This window comes from Watersipora subatra, chromosome 3, assembly GCF_963576615.1.
Source record: "Watersipora subatra chromosome 3, tzWatSuba1.1, whole genome shotgun sequence".
NCBI classification, from domain to species: Eukaryota; Metazoa; Bryozoa; class Gymnolaemata; order Cheilostomatida; family Watersiporidae; genus Watersipora; species Watersipora subatra.
Window position 1 is genome coordinate 28,998,256 of NC_088710.1, and position 22,580 is coordinate 29,020,835.

At 34.7% G+C, this 22,580-nt stretch overlaps 2 protein-coding genes across 2 annotated transcripts in view; both read right to left on the reverse strand.

Moving 5' to 3' along the window:
* The window catches only part of LOC137390487 (uncharacterized), a 28,291-nt gene extending 21,541 nt beyond the window's left edge, over nt 1-6,750 (reverse strand). Inside the window, exons 1-3 of the mRNA XM_068076816.1 lie at nt 6,710-6,750; nt 4,585-4,730; nt 3,155-3,217 (exon numbers count right to left, since the gene is read on the reverse strand). Of these exons, the coding sequence (XP_067932917.1) occupies nt 3,155-3,217; nt 4,585-4,730; nt 6,710-6,750 (250 nt within the window). The remainder of the gene's footprint in view (nt 1-3,154; nt 3,218-4,584; nt 4,731-6,709) is intronic.
* A 4,573-nt stretch (nt 6,751-11,323) lies between these two features.
* On the reverse strand, nt 11,324-19,768 carry LOC137390488 (uncharacterized). Its single transcript, XM_068076817.1, has 5 exons — nt 19,659-19,768; nt 17,201-17,260; nt 16,201-16,289; nt 12,167-12,215; nt 11,324-11,464 (listed from the first exon to the last, which is right to left on the reverse strand). Exons 1-5 carry the CDS (start codon nt 19,719-19,721, stop codon nt 11,324-11,326), a joined length of 402 nt encoding a protein of 133 aa, XP_067932918.1. The 5' UTR covers nt 19,722-19,768.
* Between the last annotated feature and the right edge of the window lie 2,812 nt (nt 19,769-22,580).

Here is a 22,580-nt window from a genome sequence, read left to right on the forward strand (position 1 = left end):
ATAGAAACACTGAGAGCACCACCTACTGTTATAAGTATATAATCTATCTGATAGAAACACTGAGAACACCACCTACTGTTATAAGTATATAATCCATCTCATAGAAACACTGAGAGGACCACCTACTGTTATAAGTATATACTCCATCTCATAAAAACACTGTGAGCACCACCTAATGTTAAAAGTATATAATCCATCTCATAGAAACACTGTGAGCACCACCTACTGTTATAAGTATATAATCTATCTGATAGAAACACTGTGAGCACCACCTAATCTTATAAGTATATAATCCATCTCATAGAAACACTGAGAGCACCACCTACTGTTATAAGTATATAATCCATCTCATAGAAACACTGAGAGCACCACCTACTGTTATAAGTATATAATCCATCTCATAGAAACACTCAGAGCACCACCTACTGTTATAAGTATATAATCCATCTCATAGAAACACTGAGAGCATCACCTACTGTTATAAGTATATAATCCATCTCATAGAAACACTGAGAGCACCACCTTCTGTTATAAGTATATAATCCATCTCATAGAAACACTGAGAGCGCCACCTACTGTTATAATTATATAATCCATTTCATAGAAACACTCAGAGCACCACCTACTGTTATAAGTATATAATCCATCTCATAGAAACACTGAGAACACCACCTACTGTTATAAGTATATAATCCATCTCATAGAAACACTGAGAGGACCACCTACTGTTATAAGTATATACTCCATCTCATAGAAACACTGTGAGCACCACCTAATGTTATAAGTATATAATCCATCTCATAGAAACACTGTGAGCACCACCTACTGTTATAAGTATATAATCTATCTGATAGAAACACTGAGAGCACCACCTACTGTTATAAGTATATAATCCATATCATAGAAACACTGAGAGCACCACCTACTGTTATAAGTATATAATCTATCTGATAGAAACACTGAGAGCACCACCTACTGTTATAAGTATATAATCTATCTGATAGAAACACTGAGAACACCACCTACTGTTATAAGTATATAATCCATCTCATAGAAACACTGAGAGGACCACCTACTGTTATAAGTATATACTCCATCTCATAGAACACTGTGAGCACCACCTAATGTTATAAGTATATAATCCATCTCATAGAAACACTGTGAGCACCACCTACTGTTATAAGTATATAATCTATCTGATAGAAACACTGTGAGCACCACCTACTGTTATAAGTATATAATCCATCTCATAGAAACACTGTGAGCACCACCTACTGTTATAAGTATATAATCTATCTGATAGAAACACTGTGAGCACCACCTACTGTTATAAGTATATAATCCATCTCATAGAAACACTGAGGGCGCCACCTACTGTTATAAGTATATAATCCATCTCATAGAAACACTCAGAGCACCACCTACTGTTATAAGTATATAATCCATCTTATAGAAACACTGAGAGCATCACCTACTGTTATAAGTATATAATCCATCTCATAGAAACACTGAGAGCACCACCTACTGTTATAATTATATAATCCATTTCATAGAAACACTCAGAGCACCACCTACTGTTATAAGTATATAACCCATCTCATAGAAACACTCAGAGCACCACCTACTGTTATAATTATATAATCCATCTCATAGAAACACTGAGAGCATCACCTACTGTTATAAGCATATAATCCATCTCATAGAAACACTGAGAGCACCACCAACTGTTATAAGTATATAATCCATCTCATAGAAACACTGAGAGCACCACCTACTGTTATAAGTATGTAATCCATCTCATAGAAACACTGACAGCACTACCTACTGTTATAAGTATATAATCCATCTCATAGAAACACTGAGAGCGCCACCTACTGTTATAAGTATATAATCCATCTCATAGAAACACTGAGAGCACCACCTACTGTTATAAGTATATAATCCATCTCATAGAAACACTGACAGCACCACCTACTGTTATAAGTATATAATCCATCTCATAGAAACACTGAGAGCACCACCTACTGTTATAAGTATATAATCCATATCATAGAAACACTGAGAGCACCACCTAATGTTATAAGTATATAATCTATCTCATAGAAACACTGAGAGCACCACCTACTGTTATAAGTATATAATCCATCTCATAGAAACACTGAGAGCACCACCTACTGTTATAAGTATATGATCCATCTCATAGAAACACTGAGAGCACCACCTACTGTTATAAGTATATAATCCATATCATAGAAACACTGAGAGCACCACCTACTGTTATAAGTATATAATCCATCTCATAGAAACACTGAGAGCACCACCTAATGTACAAGGAATCAATCGCTTGTGATTAATAAACTATCATAAAGTATTTGACGCAGAAAACAAGGGCAAAAACAAGTGGATGGATTTGACCAATCAGAGCATGATAAATGAACTACTACTGTATATAAAATGAGGGCAATCAGCAACTTATTAGTACCTTATAATTAGAAAATGCATTTAAAAGCTGCGCATCACAAATCTTTCACTGTTTTTATCAAAAAGAAATGAATAATGATAAAAGTTAAAGTCGACTAGGAACCAAGTGAATTTCTACAATGAACTAATTCTTGTTGATGTATGATAATATATTTATAAAGAGAAATGAAAGTAGTTAGTGTTAAGTGATAACGATCCAATATGATGAAGACTTGACCTTTGACTCATTATGATAAAGACTTGACCTTAGACTCATTATCATAAAGCCTTGACCTTAGACTTATAATGATAAAGACATCACCTTAGACTCATTATCGTAAAGCCTTGACCTCAGACTCATTATCATAAAGACTTGACCTTAGACTCATTATCATAAACAATTGACCTTGGACTCACTATCATAAAGACTTGACCTCAGACTCATTATGATAAAGACGTGACCTTGGATTCATTACCATAAAGACTTGACCTTGGACTCATTATCATAACGACGCGCCCTTACATTGTATTACCTTTTTGAAAAAACTTTTTGATAGAAAGTAGAAACAGGGAATATAAACGCAAAAGGAAGTATGAAATGTTTTAAGCCATCCGCCACCCAGATGGCAACATTTGGAGGCGATCAACTGGTGATGCTGGTAACACAGTGCATAACAAGTCATATGGTACTCACCTACAGCATGGCCAGAGATGCACACAACATGTTCAGAAGATTCCAGAAGCTTCACAACATCATCTATATATAATGGAAAACCACTCATTAGTGATAGCAGAATAGAACACAATGTCCATTACACACAACACACATGTGCTTCATACAGCATTGGAATGCATAAGGAAAGTTCACAGTTCAAAAATGGTTGCAACTAAGACAACAATGCAGAGAGTAACAACCTCCGTCAACCTACAAACAAAGACAGCTAGCATAGGTAGAGAAAGCAGCAGTGCTGGCAATGTCTAGAGAACAACTTGGCAATGAATTATAATGTTCTCAGTCCTTGAGTGTACCACTGGTTTACCACTGGTACCGAGATATACCGCTTCATCACTGATTGGACCAGTAATCAATTGATACAATCTTATTGAACTAATGAAGTCAGAAGTACCACTTTATCACTAGTGGTACATCTCAGTACCACTTTATTATTAATAGAATCAGTGATGAAGTGGTAATCTCAGTACCACCTCATCACTGGTACAATCAGTAATGAGGAGGTACATCTCCATACCACTTCATTACTGGTACAATCAGTAATGAGGTGATACATCTCAGTACTGCTTTACCACTGATTGTACCAGTGATGAAGTGGTACATGTCAGTACCACTTTATCATTGATACAATCAGTGACGAGGTGGTACATCTCAGTACCACCTCATCACTGGTACAATCAGTGGTAAAGCGGTACTGAGATGTACCACTTCATCACTGTTTGTATCAATGATATAGTGGTACTGACACGTACCACTAGTGATAAAGTGGTACTTCTGACTTCATTAGTTCCCTTTAGTTTTGATCGTTTAGTTTGCCTGAATTATGATGATAACTACCCCGGCAGTTTAGCGTACCATGAAAGATCATCAATAAATAGTATTTTGGTCAACCTGCGTCTATATTACCTCTGTTCACTTTTTCTGCGATCTGCGATAAAGCACAAACAATATCTTGAAACCTTTCTTCTGTAGTGGCGGTCAAATAGAGGTGTCGTTCAAATAGAGGTTTATATATACATAATTATATACATAATTATTTTGCAATGGCAGAAGATGGTCGATTAGCGGAAGTGTTAGAGTGTCAATCAACTACACAGCAAGTTATTAGTTCGATTACTACAGAAAGCATTATTTTATAGTAACATTTAACCCTGGCTTCGGGCAGACAGACTGACACGGCTCTTATCCTTGTAAAAAAGATTAGAATGTGATATCCAAGAGAGTGGTCTTATATTCATCTTCTAGAATATTCTAGAATGCTGCTGTCCTTCATGTCAGGCTGTGCAAGCCAAAGGTTATGTTAAAATGACTAGAAACTAAACAAGAATTAAAATCATACAACTTGTAACTTCATTTATAATTCAGCAGTGGGTAAGATGACTTGGGCTAACCTTTAGCATTAGTTCTACCAATATCTTGAGTCGAGAAGGGTTCTTGAAGCTGGTGGGAACTCATCTGGCAGAGCTGCAGCTTTGAGTGCCCAAACAATAGAGTAATAACATCAGGAAACTCTAAACAAGCTATGTGCAACATCAGCCTGTAATACATATGATGATTCAACTAAAGTTACTACTGCCTCAGAATGTCCTTGGGGCAGGGAGTACCACAAAATAGTTCATAGAAAAGTAAGAGATGAATTAATAATAACACCAAGATAAACCGATTTGCAAAGGAATCAGAAAGTGTGGAAGACTGTCTTAAACATAGGAATTTGTAGCATGAACAAAATATAATGTCTATGAATGACAATCAGGACAGACGTAAAGTAAGTAATCTATCCTACTTTATGGCTTCAAGTTTGACGGCTTTGCTGAATCATTGTTTTTCCATGACCTTGATTTGTATACGCATACACTGCAACGCACTGTGTTTTCTCCCTGCTAAGGCACGAAAATGGCGGTGCCACAGCAATGAGCTGGTTGATGTCGTCAATAAAAATAAAATCCCAGTAACAGCTGAGATCAAATTTAACTATTGAATGCGATTTGACAATCTCACAATTTTACAGAGATTCTTCTATAAGCCATTTTCGTCATTTTGCTATCCGGATGCTGATTGGCTCAAATTTTTTAGCATTTACTTAATTTCTTTGATTTTCACTGCACTCATATTTCGAAGTTGCGTTCTCATTTGTCACTAGAGAATATCGTTACTACATATAACATACTATAGATGTATGCCACAGGTAAACGGTTACACATATAGTGATTTCAAAAGTTCAGAAATCTGTTTATGTTCCGAAGTATTACAACTATGGTTGGTACGTCGAAAAAATATATTTTCTATTTCATGGAAATTTTGATTTCACGCGTGGGTCAGTAACTTAATCTTGCAATGCAGGAGGGATTACTGAACTCTGTGTACTTATTATTGTGTCAATACAAGTGCAGATGACATATGAAGGAGTTTTCAAAATGTAACTATCAACTAGTTATAGTTAGAAGTTGAACAGGGACTCTAAAGACCCATGCACACTATCGCTCAAATCAATGTTTAGCCACATGATGGACTGCAATGAGTAGTTGTTTTGACATCATCACCAATGATAAGGTGTACACACACACTAAAGCAATTAGCCGTAGGTGACCGCTAACCAACAACCAATAGAAGTTGTGAAATTGCATTACTGATATCGCGGGCCCTTTTTCATCTTTTTAATTATCTGATTATGTAATTCATCACCAGCGTAGTTCTTCGCCATGCATGCTCATGGCAAAATGATGCCATAGCAGCACATCGTTGCATAGCTAATCGCTGAATTGAGTGATAGCGTGCACAAGCCTTGTGGTTAGCATCGGGATGAGAGCAGACCACAAATAAACATTTCAATACCTTCATTTACTCTCAGCCTGTCAAAGATCAAACAAGGATAATATCAGAAGATACTCAGGACACGACCAGCAGACACTTAAAACATGAACAGGAGACACTTGAGGCATCACCAAGTAACACTCAAAGTATCACCAGGCAACACTCAAGGTATTGTCAGATAAAACTCCAGGTATTGCAAGGAGATATTCTCCAGTGATAATTAGATCAGCGGTACCGGACAGAACTTTTAAAGTCTGACTGTATAATTACTTTGTTTTCTAGATTTACGCAAAATTTAGTTTGTTGAAAAACTCGAAATTTTTTTGTCTTAACATATAAACAGACATCTTTACTTTATTTAAAAAATCTAAAAATTATTGCTAATAGCTGTCGCTAAACAAGCTGGAAAAACCTAAAACTGGCTATGCTACGTTTTGTATTTGCAAAAGGTAATGGCTGCTGATCGCGCAAACTAAATATCACCTGCATAAAAAGTTAATTTTGGTATAAAAATTCGCCGAGTAACTTTAGAGATTTATTTCGCTGACAGAAATCAAATAATCCTGTCAATAATTAGATCATCATGAATCCAATAAGGACAATAACTGAAAGCTTAAAAGCGCCAAGTAGAGGCAAATGTGAGTGCAATAAGCTAGACCTGTTTGACGAACACAAGCCATCATTTAAAAGGTGTCATACACTAACCTCACAGATATATCTTCACTTAGCATAAAACACTTCAGCATCTCTCTACTTTCCAAGTCCCAGATGTGTAGTGGTGGTTAAGAAATGTTCACCAAACAGCAAATAAGTAGCAACAAACAGAAAGATTACGAGAGTCCCACAGCAAAGGATACAGAAAGTTATAATGTCATGAGTATTAGACGAATATTTTCTATTTTCAAACCAATGTTGTTGATGTTGATTACTAGATGTGATGCCACAGAGAATGCAAGGGTAAAGGTGATGCCACAGAGAATACAAGGGTAAAGGTGATGTCACAGAGAATAAAAGGCTAAAGGTGATGCCACAGAGAATACAAGGCTAAAGATGATGCCACAGAAAATACAAGGGTAAAGGTGATGCCACAGAGAATATAAGGGTAAAGGTGATGCCACATAGAATACAAGGGTAAAGGTGATGCCACAGAGAATATAAGGCTAATGGTGATGCCACAGAGAATATAAGGCTAATGGTGATGCCACAGAGAATATAATGCTAAAGGTGATGTCACAAAGAATACCAGGGTAAAGGTGACGATGCCACAGAGAATACAAGGGTAAAGGTGATGCCACAGAGAATAAAAGGCTAAAGGTGATGCCACAGAGAATACAAGGCTAAAGGTGATGCCACAGAGAATATAAGGGTAAAGGTGATGCCACAAAGAATACAAGGGTAAAGGGAAGGGAGGGTATTCAAAGGGAAGGGAGGGTATTTAAAGGAAACGAAAAGTATTTAAAGGGAAGGAAGAGTATTTAAAGAGAAGGAAAAGTATTTAAAGGGAAGGGAGGGTATTTAAGGAAACGAAAAGTATTTAAAGGGAAGGGAGGGTATTTAAAGGGAAGGAAGGGTATTTAAAGAGAGGGAAGGGTATTTAAAGGGAAGGAAAAGTATTTAAAAGGAAAGAAGGGTATTTAAAGGGAAGGGAGGGTATGTAAAGGGAAAGAAGGGTATTTAAAGGGAAGGGAGGGTATTTAAAGGGAAGGGAGGGTATTTAAAGGGAAGGGAAAGTATTTAAAGGGAAGGAAGGGTATTTAAAGAGAAGGAAAAGTATATAAAGGGAAAGGAGGGTATTTAAAGGGAAGAAAGGGTATTTAAAGGGAAGGGAGGGTATTTAAAGAGAAGGAAGGGTATTTAAAGGGAAGGGAGGGTATTTAAAGGAAACGAAAAGTATTTAAAGGGAAGGGAGGGTATTTAAAGAGAAGGAAGGGTATTTAAAGGGAAGGAAAAGTATTTAAAAGGAAGGAAGGGTATTTAAAGGGAAGGGAGGGTATGTAAAGGGAAAGAAGGGTATTTAAAGGGAAGGGAGGGTATTTAAAGGAAAGGGAAAGTATTTAAAGGGAAGGAAGGGTATTTAAAGAGAAGGAAGGGTATTTAAAGGGAAGGAAAAGTATTTAAAAGGAAGGAAGGGTATTTAAAGGGAAGGAAGGGTATTTAAAGGGAAGGGAGGGTATTTAAAGGAAACGAAAAGTATTTAAAGGGAAGGAAGGGTATTTAAAGAGAAGGGAGGGTATTTAAAGGGAAGGAAAAGTATTTAAAAGGAAGGAAGGGTATTTAAAGGGAAGGAAGGGTATTTAAAGGGAAGGGAGGGTATTTAAAGGAAACGAAAAGTATTTAAAGGGAAGGAAGGGTATTTAAAGGGAAGGGAGGGTATTTAAAGGGAAGGAAAAGTATTTAAAAGGAAGGAAGGGTATTTAAAGGGAAGGAAGGGTATTTAAAGGGAAGGGAGGGTATTTAAAGGAAACGAAAAGTATTTAAAGGGAAGGAAGGGTATTTAAAGAGAAGGGAGGGTATTTAAAGGGAAGGAAGGGTATTTAAAGGGAAGGAAGGGTATTTAAAGGGAAGGGAGGGTATTTAAAGGAAACGAAAAGTATTTAAAGGGAAGGAAGGGTATTTAAAGAGAAGGAAGGGTATTTAAAGGGAAGGAAAAGTATTTAAAAGGAAGGAAGGGTATTTAAAGGGAAGGGAGGGTATGTAAAGGGAAAGAAGGGTATTTAAAGGGAAGGGAGGGTATTTAAAGGGAAGGAAGGGTATTTAAAGGGAAGGGAGGGTATGTAAAGGGAAAGAAGGGTATTTAAAGGGAAGGGAGGGTATTTAAAGGGAAGGAAGGGTATTTAAAGGGAAGGGAAAGTATTTAAAAGGAAGGAAGGGTATTTAAAGGGAAGGGAGGGTATGTAAAGGGAAAGAAGGGTATTTAAAGGGAAGGAAGGGTATTTAAAGGGAAGGGAGGGTATTTAAAGGAAACGAAAAGTATTTAAAGGGAAGGAAGGGTATTTAAAGAGAAGGAAGGGTATTTAAAGGGAAGGAAAAGTATTTAAAAGGAAGGAAGGGTATTTAAAGGGAAGGGAGGGTATGTAAAGGGAAAGAAGGGTATTTAAAGGGAAGGGAGGGTATTTAAAGGGAAGGAAGGGTATTTAAAGGGAAGGGAAAGTATTTAAAGGGAAGGAAGGGTATTTAAAGAGAAGGAAGGGTATTTAAAGGGAAGGAAAAGTATTTAAAAGGAAGGAAGGGTATTTAAAGGGAAGGGAGGGTATGTAAAGGGAAAGAAGGGTATTTAAAGGGAAGGAAGGGTATTTAAAGGGAAGGGAAAGTATTTAAAGGGAAGGAAGGGTATTTAAAGGGAAGGAAGGGTATTTAAAGGGAAGGGAGGGTATTTAAAGGAAACAAAAAGTATTTAAAGGGAAGGAAGGGTATTTAAAGAGAAGGAAGGGTATTTAAAGGGAAGGAAAAGTATTTAAAAGGAAGGAAGGGTATTTAAAGGGAAGGGAGGGTATGTAAAGGGAAAGAAGGGTATTTAAAGGGAAGGGAGGGTATTTAAAGGGAAGGAAGGGTATTTAAAGGGAAGGGAAAGTATTTAAAGGGAAGGAAGGGTATTTAAAGGAAAGGGAGGGTATTTAAAGGGAGGGTATTTAAAGAGAAGGAAGGGTATTTAAAGGGAAGGAAAAGTATTTAAAAGGAAGGAAGGGTATTTAAAGGGAAGGGAGGGTATGTAAAGGGAAAGAAAGGTATTTAAAGGGAAGGGAGGGTATTTAAAGGGAAGGGAGGGTATTTAAAGGAAACGAAAAGTATTTAAAGGGAAGGAAGGGTATTTAAAGAGAAGGTAAAGTATATAAAGGGAAAGAAGGGTATTTAAAGGGAAGAAAGGGTATTTAAAGGGAAGGGAGGGTATTTAAAGGGAAGGGAAAGTATGTAAAGGGAAGGAAGGGTATTTAAAGGGAAGGAAAAGTATGTAAAGGGAAGGAAGGGTATTTAAAGAGAGGGAAGGGTATTTAAAGGGAAGGAAAAGTATTTAAAAGGAAGGAAGGGTATTTAAAGGGAAGGAAAAGTATTTAAAAGGAAGGAAGGGTATTTAAAGGGAAGGGAGGGTATGTAAAGGGAAAGAAGGGTATTTAAAGGGAAGGGAGGGTATTTAAAGGGAAGGAAGGGTATTTAAAGGGAAGGGAAAGTATTTAAAGGGAAGGAAGGGTATTTAAAGGGAAGGAAGGGTATTTAAAGGGAAGGGAGGGTATTTAAAGGAAACGAAAAGTATTTAAAGGGAAGGAAGGGTATTTAAAGAGAAGGAAGGGTATTTAAAGGGAAGGAAAAGTATTTAAAAGGAAGGAAGGGTATTTAAAGGGAAGGGAGGGTATGTAAAGGGAAAGAAGGGTATTTAAAGGGAAGGGAGGGTATTTAAAGGGAAGGGAGGGTATTTAAAGGAAACGAAAAGTATTTAAAGGGAAGGAAGGGTATTTAAAGAGAAGGTAAAGTATATAAAGGGAAAGAAGGGTATTTAAAGGGAAGAAAGGGTATTTAAAGGGAAGGGAGGGTATTTAAAGGGAAGGAAGGGTATTTAAAGGGAAGGGAGGGTATTTAAAGGAAACAAAAAGTATTTAAAGGGAAGGGCGGGTATTTAAAGGGACGGAAGAGTATTTAAAGAGAAGGAATGGAATATAAAGAGAAGGGAGGGTATTTAAAGGAAAGGGAGGGTATTTAAAGGGAAGGAAGGGTATTTAAAGGGAAGGAAGGGTATTTAAAGGGAAGGAAGGGTATTTAAAGAGAAAGGAGGGTATTTAAAGGGAAGGAAAGGTATTTAAAGGGAAGGAATGGTATTTAAAGGGAAGGGTATTTAAAGGGAAAGAAGGGTATTTAAAGGGAAGGAAGGGTATTTAAAGAGAAGGGAGGGTATTTAAAGGGAAGGAAGGGTATTTAAAGGGAAGGGAGGGTATTTAAAGGGAAGGAAGGGTATTTAAAGAGAAGGTATTTAAAGGGTAGGGAAGGTATTTAAAGGGAAGGGCGGGTATTTAAAGGGAAGGAAAGGTATATAAAGGGAAAGGAAGGGTATTTAAAGGGAAGGAAGGGTATTTAAAGGGAAAGGAAGGGTATTTAAAGGGAAGGAAGGGTATTTAAAGGGAAGGAAGGGTATTTAAAGGGAAGAGAGGGTATTTAAAGAGAAGGGAGGGTATTTAAAGGGAAGGGAAAGTATTTAAAGGGAAGGGAGGGTATTTAAAGGGAAGGAAGGATATTTAAAGGGAAGGGAGGGTATTTAAAGGGAAGGGAGAGTAATTAAAGGGAAGGGAGGGTATTTAAAGGGAAATATGGTCAACAAAAGTAAAACATAAGTTAGAGGTAAATAAAGGATATGGTAATGAGACCATCTTTATCAATGCTGATCAGTTTGGTGCACTGCCCAGGGAAATTAATAGATTTTAATAAACTTATAGAAACTTGATGGTTGTAGAGGATGGCTAACTCCTTTCCAGCCTACAATGTTCACATATGATATCTTTAAATTACCCATAACTAAAGCTTTCTTAACCCTTTGGCTGGGGAAACGACCAGAATGTCGTTTACCGGTTGCGTGGGGAAACGAGATTTATGTCTATTTCGGTAGATGTTTATAAAGCTGTCGCCTAGTAACGTTAAACAAAGGATATGAGCACTAGTAAGTTTTAAATATCATCAACAAGATATCAATCGATGATTTACAATATGAAACGATTATCTGAGAGGCGGTAAAATAAAAGATTATTTTATCCTGTGATCGTTAGTGATTTTTTGTCTGATCAGAATAAAAATAATTCAAATGAAAGAAGTGATGTAAACTTTTTGGACTTTTAATATGCTTGGAATATGCAGAGAAAATGATCGTTATGGTGGCTCGCACGGCTACGTTATAGCGTTTGACTCTACCGAAAAAAATGCTTCCAAGCATTTCATACAGGGACAATTGCACATGGTTGTAATTTTTTTTGAGTAGTAGATATGTGAATGAATGTATATGTACAAAAAATTTTGTTCATAGAGATAAATTTAAGATTTGAGCTATGCATGTTCATAAAATATCGATTTTATTGAATTTTCGAAAATAAATTACATGAATTTCGGTTGTTTTTGGGGGGCTTATACCTGGTCAAAGGGTTAACTGTAAACATACAAGATATCAGCCTTAATGCAATTACATACCAGAATATCCCAAACAACCACTTTTCCAGATAAAAGTCCTGCAGCAAGCCTACAATTAGAAAAAAGCCGACCGATGGCTAACCATTTGTGAAAATACTACACAGTAAAGCCATGCATTATTAGTAGCAACCTTTGTAAATATTGATATAATAAATGGTGTTTAGTACCTTGAGAGATTCAATAATTAAATTTGTATGAATATTCAATTTCCCTTTCATCGCATAGTAGTCACACAAATAATCAGTCAAACATTTTGAACAACTCATAGAGATTATATCAGAATAACTTATCTAACTGACTCCTAGTGTGATCCTCTAACCGCTAGTAGTGATCATGCTACATGAGCAGTGATAACTATGATGATGTTTAACCATTTTTTACACAATCTTTACTATAATAATATCTGTCTATCCGACACCACACTAAAAGCATTATAAAAAAGATCACCTCACACAAAAATCAAACCCCAGGCACAAGATTAAAAAGCGAGCATGCTACCACTACCCCACTCAGTCACCTAACCACTTCATGGGATAATTACGCACATATTGATTACTCATGATGATCTCTCATAGCACATGAGACTGGTAAGTATACTAATTATTTTAATATAAACACCATGTAGTAATTTACATGTGTATCAATGATCAAGGAGGCTTGCCTTGGCATCAGGGTAAGTGGCAAAATGATGCGTATGCAAACTTTCTGATATTGCTGACACAAGATCGACTACAAACAGTGGCAGGAAGTTTTTAACAGCATACCAACCTCTTGCCCCTCAGATATGGAACAAAATTTATACACTGAAGGCAGTAGACAATAAGGAATGATGAACAATAAAGATAAGCCATAAAGAATGTTCTAGAAAACCAATCCCAAAGTACATCCCAGAGTTTTCATATTGATAATCAAACAAGTGCAAAGAGAAGCATTGCTTTGTTTAAACCTAACAGATTCTAGAAACAAGATTTTGTGTATTAAGTACATTAATACAACACTGTACAACACAGCCTATGATACTGTTTACTATAGATATAGTAAACCATAAACCATAGATATAGTAAACCATAAACCGTAGATACAGTAAACCATAAACCATAGATATAGTAAACCATAAACCGTAGATATAGTAAACCATAAACCGTAGATATAGTAAACCATAAACCATAGATATAGTAAACAATAAACCATAGATATAGTAAACCATAAACCATAGATATAGTAAACCATAAACCATAGATATAGTAAACCATAAACCATAGATATAGTAAACCATAAACCATAGATACAGTAAACCATAAACCGTAAATATAGTAAACCATAAACCATAGATATAGTAAACCATAAACCATAGATATAGTAAACCATAAACCATAGATATAGTAAACCATAAACCATAGATACAGTAAACAATAACCCATAGATATAGTAAACCATAAACCATAGATATAGTAAACCATAAACCATAGATACAGTAAACCATAAACCATAGATATAGTAAACCATAAACCATAGATATAGTAAACAATAAACCATAGATATAGTAAACCATAAACCATAGATATAGTAAACAATAAACCATAGATATAGTAAACCATAAACCATAGATATAGTAAACCATAAACCATAGATATAGTAAACCATAAACCATAGATACAGTAAACCATAAACCGTAAATATAGTAAACCATAAACCATAGATATAGTAAACCATAAACCATAGATATAGTAAACCATAAACCATAGATATAGTAAACCATAAACCATAGATACAGTTAACAATAACCCATAGATATAGTAAACCATAAACCATAGATATAGTAAACCATAAACCATAGATACAGTAAACCATAAACCATAGATATAGTAAACCATAAACCATAGATACAGTAAACCATAAACCATAGATATAGTAAACCATAAACCATAGATATAGTAAACCATAAACCATAGATATAGAAAACCATAGATATAGTAAACCATAAACCATAGATATAGTAAACCATAAACCATAGATACAGTAAACCATAAACCATAGATAGAGTAAACCATAAACCATAGATACAGTAAACCATAAACCATAGATATAGTAAACCATAAACCATAGATATAGTAAACCATAAACCATAGATATAGTAAACCATAAACCATAGATATAGTAAACCATAAACCATAAATATAGTAAACCATAAACCATAGATATAGTAAACCATAAACCATAGATACAGTAAACCATAAACCATAGATATAGTAAACCATCAACCATAGATATAGTAAACCATAAACCATAGATACAGTAAACCATAAACCATAGATATAGTAAACCATAAACCATAGATATAGTAAACCATAAACCATAGATACAGTATACCATAAACCATAGATATAGTAAACCATAAACCATAGATATAGTAAACAATAAACCATAGATATAGTAAACAATAAACCATAGATACAGTAAACCATAAACCATAAATATAGTAAACCATAAACCATAGATATAGTAAACCATAAACCATAGATACAGTAAACCATAAACCATAGATATAGTAAACCATCAACCATAGATATAGTAAACCATAAACCATAGATACAGTAAACCATAAACCATAGATATAGTAAACCATAAACCATAGATATAGTAAACCATAAACCATAAATATAGTAAACCATAAACCATAGATATAGTAAACCATAAACCATAGATACAGTAAACCATAAACCATAGATATAGTAAACCATCAACCATAGATATAGTAAACCATAAACCATAGATACAGTAAACCATAAACCATAGATATAGTAAACCATAAACCATAGATATAGTAAACCATAAACCGTAGATATAGTAAACAATAAACCATAGATATAGTAAACCATAAACCATAGATACAGTAAACCATAAACCATAGATATAGTAAACCATAAACCATAGATATAGTAAACCATAAACCATAGATATAGTAAACAATAAACCATAGATACAGTAAACCATAAACATTAAATATAGTAAACCATAAACCATAGATATAGTAAACCATAAACCATAGATATAGTAAGCCATAAACCATAGATACAGTAAACAATAAACCATAGATATAGTAAACCATAAACCATAGATATAGTAAACCATAAACCATAGATATAGTAAACAATAAACCATAGATACAGTAAACCATAAACCATAAATATAGTAAACCATAAACCATAGATACAGTAAACCATAAACCATAGATATAGTAAACCATCAACCATAGATATAGTAAACCATAAACCATAGATACAGTAAACCATAAACCATAGATATAGTAAACCATAAACCATAGATATAGTAAACCATAAACCGTAGATATAGTAAACAATAAACCATAGATATAGTAAACCATAAACCATAGATACAGTAAACCATAAACCATAGATATAGTAAACCATAAACCATAGATATAGTAAACCATAAACCATAGATATAGTAAACAATAAACCATAGATACAGTAAACCATAAACCATAAATATAGTAAACCATAAACCATAGATATAGTAAACCATAAACCATAGATATAGTAAGCCATAAACCATAGATACAGTAAACAATAAACCATAGATACAGTAAACCTACTATATCTATGCTTTTCACAGAAAACAAAACAAACAACGAGAAAAATGCCCACCTGGCAGCTGAACTAGAGCCCCTCACATAGGAAGGTTCTGTTGAGTGAAGGAGTCCAAGTAACCGTAAGGTGAAAACATAGCATTTCATTGATTCAACACACTTTATTGATTTTTGAAGCAATTGCAATATTCAAATACTGCAATTGCTTCAAATCAGACATCAAGCAACACCCCATTGATTTACTCGAATAGTGAATGTGTACGTTTTTACCATCTAAATAAATCAACTAACTGGTAACCAGGGCCCAGCGGCATTACTAGCTATCCTAATGAGCATGTGGGTCCTCATTGCACAATTTTTGTTCTGTTTCTCGCTGCCATGTAATTATTTTCAATGAAATAAAACAAACAAACAAAATATTTACCTGCGATTGTCTATCACCAAGATACACTCAACACCCTCTTGTGCATCAAATATCTTGATATCGCTATAGTATGGATTTGGCCTCCTAATCTGCAAATGGTATATGCTAAATGTAGAGTGTACCATTAACAGCACAAAGTAGTGACATAACACCTGACTACTCCGCATCATGTCACTGCGTATATACTTTTCAATAGTGAGCTCTAGTGAAGGTATATGACAGTGTTGAATCACTAGAAATTGTCACCAATGTTGATTTTTTTTAAAAGGCCATCAATTCGATTCTACAACTATACTCGTGATATAATATATATTATATAATATTAATCATATAAAATATATATAATATATGCTATATCTACTATTATAAGTAATAAGTTAGTACTCCCAACTCACATACACCTGTTTAGTATGGAGTGCAGCTTCAAGGATCTTAGATTCTGATATCATAAGTATAACAGATATAAGTTTATAACAATATAAGTTTTCGTGTAGTAGATGTGACTACATAAACAACTGCATAAACTACATTCTCTTTTTGACCCTCTGTCGAATTGTTAACATTAGAAACACTTTATTGTAGTCTGTGTACTCGATATAGTGTATTATAGGAGTTGCCCTATCATGTTTTGTTGGTGAAGATAACTCCATCTACTACTACTCAGACATTAACAAAATCTTTTCACAAAAACATATAACTTATGTATTTGCTTACAATGGTGAACCTTTAGTTTCAATACAAGAACCAGCCAAATGCAAACTTTCGTGAGCAAATGACAACTATGAAGAATAGGATTCACTTGTCTAAAATCTAAGCTAATTTAACTCCATACATATACAATGTTTGTAGTTTTTGAAATAGTCAGGCATTATAAATCACTAGAAATAATTATATACCGAATTATTCATAAACCACACTTACTAGTGATACATCTCATTTTGTGTAATATTAAATATATATCAAAATGAATGGCAAGTATTAAAACTACTTAATATGATACCTGTTCCAGCAAACGCCCTCTCTGATTGGCTGATTTGGATTTGTTTGCGTCTTCTTGCAACTGAAAAGGAGAATGAATTATGACACAAAGTCCGTGTAAACAAACTCATTCCAAGCTTTTCAGCATAAAATACAGGTAGTTGCCTCCTCGTGTCAAGCACTATAAGTGTTGCTTACCATAAACTAACAAGCAATAACCTAATACCCATGATATAAGTTCAACAGGCTGAACTTATATCATGGCCAACAAAGTTTATGTGTATGAATAAGACAAACGCTATATTAACCTATAGATTTGTAAAGATTTTCACATGAAACTACAGGAATTTAGAGAAAAAATTAGTTTACTACGCTGTTATGCACTTGTTAGTCATAATACATTGTATTGCCAACACATGACAGGATTGTCATTCCTAAATTATTCAGTTCCATCAAATTTAAGCTGCAAGGTTGAAGATTAGCAAAGTCTGTTCCTCCCATTAAAATCTTATCAAATAATATAATTGATACAATAATAATAATAATATAAACAGCCATTTCAGCTAATTAGAAATAATATAAGAAATGGAAACCTTTAAATACACCACAAAGTTAGACGTATTACGCCAGGTTTCAATTTGACACTATTGCAAGACCTTGTAAGTTTAAAGGCAAGTTTTATCTCCTAAAGTTTATAACTGTAAGAGATAAAACTTGCATTACGCTGATCACTGTAGTGATGATCAGACTGTAGTGATGATCAGACTGTAGTGATGATCAGACTGTAGTGATGATCAGACTGTAGTGATGATCAGACTGTAGTGATGATCAGACTGTAGTGATGATCAGACTGTAGTGATGATCAGACTGTAGTGATGATCAGACTGTAGTGATGATCAGACTGTAGTGATGATCAGACTGTAGTGATGATCAGACTGTAGTGATGATCAGACTGTAGTGTGAGCATTTCTTTGAAAACATCATTCTAGTGATTAAAATTATGGATATATCAGAAATAATGATTGGCTTAAAGAAATATCCTCGAGGTGTCAATGTATCCTCAATATAAATAATAAATATGCCCACGTCCAAACCAAGCTTCATGTGAATAGTACAAGCAACACATAAAATACTAATATACAGTACTAGGTGAGTATCAATTACTAATATGGTTTTTTGTATCTTTTTATCCACATGCTAAACAAAATAGCGTAAGGGCGTTATTAAAAGACTATTATATTATGGTCTACGGATGTAGTTTTACAAGTGGCAGGAGACATACAGTAAAACTTCAGATTTTTACTGTAATCCTTTCCAAAAGGCTGTTTAAAAAGTGATTTGTTCAAAATCCAGTTATTTAAATTGAAAACTACATTCCCAATATAACCAATGTGAAATAATTTTAAACCATTACAAATCTAGAAAATAGCTTTTTCAAACAATTTTTATGATTTAAACTATATAAACTGTACGCATGTAATAAGAAAGCTGGTCATATGTGAAATACAATGATCATCTCATGAAAATATATTAATAGACTAGAACAGATTGTGGAATGTACCATACTGCTGTATCTGTAGCCGGTCATACCTCACCCTCGTTTACTCAAAGTCTTGTCAACTGTTTACCATAAATAAAAAATATAGAAACAGACTGCCATTTATTTTAAGAAAAAATTTCCTATATAAGATCATAAACAATACATCAACATTCCCTTCATTTCGTTTTAGCAATTTTTATATAAACTTTAAAGTAGCGAAAGCTCGCCTATGCTCAGGTTGCAGATATAACACATTCAATGAAGGAGTGTGTGACATAAAACAGCACAACAGAAACATTCTATTTTTGCCAATCGTAACATCAAAACAATTAAGGTAGCAACATAATCCATGCTATGGTAAGAGGTAACATAATAATCAGAAAAAATTGTAGAAACGTTAATAAAGGATATAGGTAAGCATTGTATCAAAGATTGTGCGTCTAAAATGGCCCATCTAAAAATGTTTTTTCGACACGAATCACAATTACAACTGCTCACAATAGAGGTTGAATACTAAAGGTATTCAGGTTCATTCAGCTTTTGGTTCGATCCAAAGGTGACATTTTTGTCAAAGTTTAAGGTGTGAAGGATCTCGAATTTTCTGGTGGAAATCCTATTTGGATGATATCAGAAACGTTTGAAAGTCAAGGTATAATTGTACTTTACTAATATCTCATTAGCTGCACTGTGTGCTCAAATGTATACTAGACAACTTAAGTTTTACCAAATATATTATAAGCAATTTTGGTTCCAGATTACATGTTGCAGTCCGCTTCCAAGACGTGTAAAAGGTTCACCTTATTCTAGTTCTGAACTGGAACATTATTTAGCTAATGCATTTAAACTATGAAATTTTGACAGTGATGCATGTTGAATGCCTTACACCATTTAATATCAAGAGAAGATAATTGCTAGATTAAACTTTTTATCAGATACTCACCAGAGAACTAGAATCCAAGACATTTTCAAAAAACTTTGACAAGGTTATCTTTAACTTCTGCATCTGTTATCTTTAGAGAGCTTACATCAAGTGTATGTAGCATTAGTAGTTCTTCGAAGATGAAATTTTCAACCTAAAAAAGTCGTAAGTTACCAAACCTATGACAGCAATCTGAGACATCTTATGACATAATAAAAATTATCATAACTTGTAAAGAAGCCATGTACAATCATTCTTGTCATACCTAAATGGCTCTGAAAAGTCTATTAAAAAATTATGGCATTGGCAAGAATAGGCAGTCAGTAAGCAAAAAAAATGTTAGCTATTTGGCAGGGTTGCCTCGGCAAAAACCAAGCGGTTTAAACCAGCCAAAAAAACCTGTTTGCAAACTAATATTTCATTTAGTGGGTTCAAGCCAACATATTTGGATTGTCAGAATTCAGTTCATCAAGTTTTTGTGTTTGAAAAAAAGCAGTGCCTTAAATTTCCAACATGCCTCGCAAAAAAAGAATCCCATTTGGCAGTTTTTCACTCAAACAGCAGAAGGCAAAGGTTTGAAGGCAAAGTGTAATAGTTGCGTTGTCGTAATGCAAGGTCACGCAGGTAAGCTTAAAGCACACGTAGCAAATGTCAAGCTGCTCTTCACTACCACACAACTAATCACTGGGAATCAGCATGATTAAGCATATTTGTGTGCTTTACCCTGGGTGAATCCCAAGTTTTCATTGCATATTCCAGCAACACCCTACACGAGAAGAGGTATGCTACATACTTCACTTTGGGGGAGCTTGAAATAGTATAAGATCTATCAATCCAAACATCCTAGTTGCTTTTTAACACACTGTTTCAATATGCACATCCCATTTAATATCTCTACCGATATTCACACCTTAATACTTTATTGTTTTATTGTTTCCCTGTTTATTGTTTTTGTTATTGCAAGCATATTTTGTCCAAACGCTGAAACAAGTAATTTTACAGGATTTAACTGCATCTCACATTTATCTGCCCTGTATTAATGTCATCCTGAAATTTTATGCAGTCCCGGTTTGACTTAACATCACATTAAAGAAAGACATCATCGGCATAAAGCCTGATTTTTTAATGCTTAATCCTATTAACTATGTGATTTATGTATAGGATAAACAACGCTGCACATAGAAAGAAGCTTGATGAACTCCAAATGTAACTAGCAACATTTCTGAAAGTCAACCATTCACCACAACCTTTTGGACAGATAATATTGTACCCACAGCTAAAGCTTAGGATTTATGTCGTATTGAGATTGTCGCTCAAATATTAATTTGTCTTGATCTATTATATAAAACGATTTGAGAATTCTAAGATAGCGGTATGTACAGTTGTTTCGTTGTCTCGAGACTGCTACAGGCCATTTAGAAAAGTCACAATTTGAGTGTGCAAAAACCCTTTTCTAAAACCGTGTTGGTTGACATTTTGTTAATATTGTTATATGTGTTATCGAAGTATTTGACTTACTTGACAGCACAATAACATCAATGATTAATCACTGTTAGCTCTTCTCCAATCTAGACTAATATTACTATGGTTGATTAAGTGTAGGCAAGCCGCCTGGTTTGTTCAATGATTGATTGAAGTGTGAGTTCAATTTATGGGACTTGACCCAGATCTTTTAGTGCAAGCCTCAACTAGCTAAACTCCGATGTTGATTGTTAGCAAATAGCAACACTTTATTTCATGAACCAAAACCTAGGGTACAAGTAGTAAAGTTCTAGAATATGAGAAAGATAACAAATAGTGAGAAATAACTAAGTAGTATATAAATCTCTTACGCCAACGTCAAGCTTGCGTCTGCCCTTAAAGCTCAGTCTTACACGTCTGTAAGTGTCACTGCCAAAGAGGCTGAGCTATTAAAAAACACAAGCTTTTATAGGCATTTAGGATAGCCTGAGGACGGGTATATAATGTTCGTATCATATACTATGTTGCAGGAGTAAGTCCATTGGAAGGAACACTGTCTTTGGATACGTCACAGGGGGTGCGCTGAGATTGTGGCTGGATGCTAGGATTACGCAATATTGTCTCCGTCAGCACCGTAACATGTCATGGAAAAGTACTGGCTTAGGGTGATGGTAAGTTCAGTTATTTTTGGTAGTGCTTGGTGATGGGTGGATAGATATAATTACTCCCAAATTCCTTGGTGGTTTCCATAGGCGGTGTTGACTCATCAGTTTCCAGATTGATGTATTATAATTTTGACATTTCCAATTAGGGGATCTTTTGATGTCTCTTAGGCGTTTCGATGTTTGTACGGCGGTTTGGCTGCACTCCTGCTGTTATCATGTTTTCGGAGTATTTCCATACAACATTTCTCCCGTTGTTAAAGAACGATATGTCCTCATGTCGTATTTCGTGGTAACGTTGCTGTTGGCATAACGGTAGTAAAATAAACAGAATATATAAAATGAAATGAAGTTATAAAGTTGTGGTTAGAATAAAGATATTTAAAACCCATGTACCCGAGTTAAAAAAAAATTATATAAGAATTCGTAAAACCAAAACCATGAATAAAATCCAAAACATAAAGATGTTGAAAGTGGAAATAAAAGTTTTTTTTTTTTGATTTTTCTCAAAGCAATAAGATTTAGGTTAGTAGTAGAAGTATATGGTTGTTAGTTTGCCATGTGGTCCAGGTGAGTGTCAATTGTCCTTTCGGTGTCGCGTATTATTGTCCTGGTTTTGTATTGCGTCTCCCTTGGCAAAGTAAACGGGTCCTCCCGTATGTCGGTATGTATGGGTGGTTGTATGTGGCGGGTAGTCATTGGTCTTATGGTCAGGAAAGAAACTAAATCTTGAAATAGAAACTTCACATAACATTATAGCAAAAACTGGCGTGTATTTTTAGAATTCTAAAATCACAAAATAAATGTTATAACATGCATG

Coding starts and splice junctions, on each gene's coding strand:
- LOC137390488 (XM_068076817.1), bottom strand. CDS start 19,721: ATGCAGAAGTTAAAGATAACCTTGTCAAAGTTTTTTGAAAATGTCTTG. Junction 17,261..19,658: donor TCTTGGATTCTAGTTCTCTG/GTGAGTATCTGA, acceptor TCTCCTTTTCAG/TTGCAAGAAGACGCAAACAA. Junction 12,216..16,200: donor TTGGTGATAGACAATCGCAG/GTAAATATTTTG, acceptor TTCTAATTGTAG/GCTTGCTGCAGGACTTTTAT.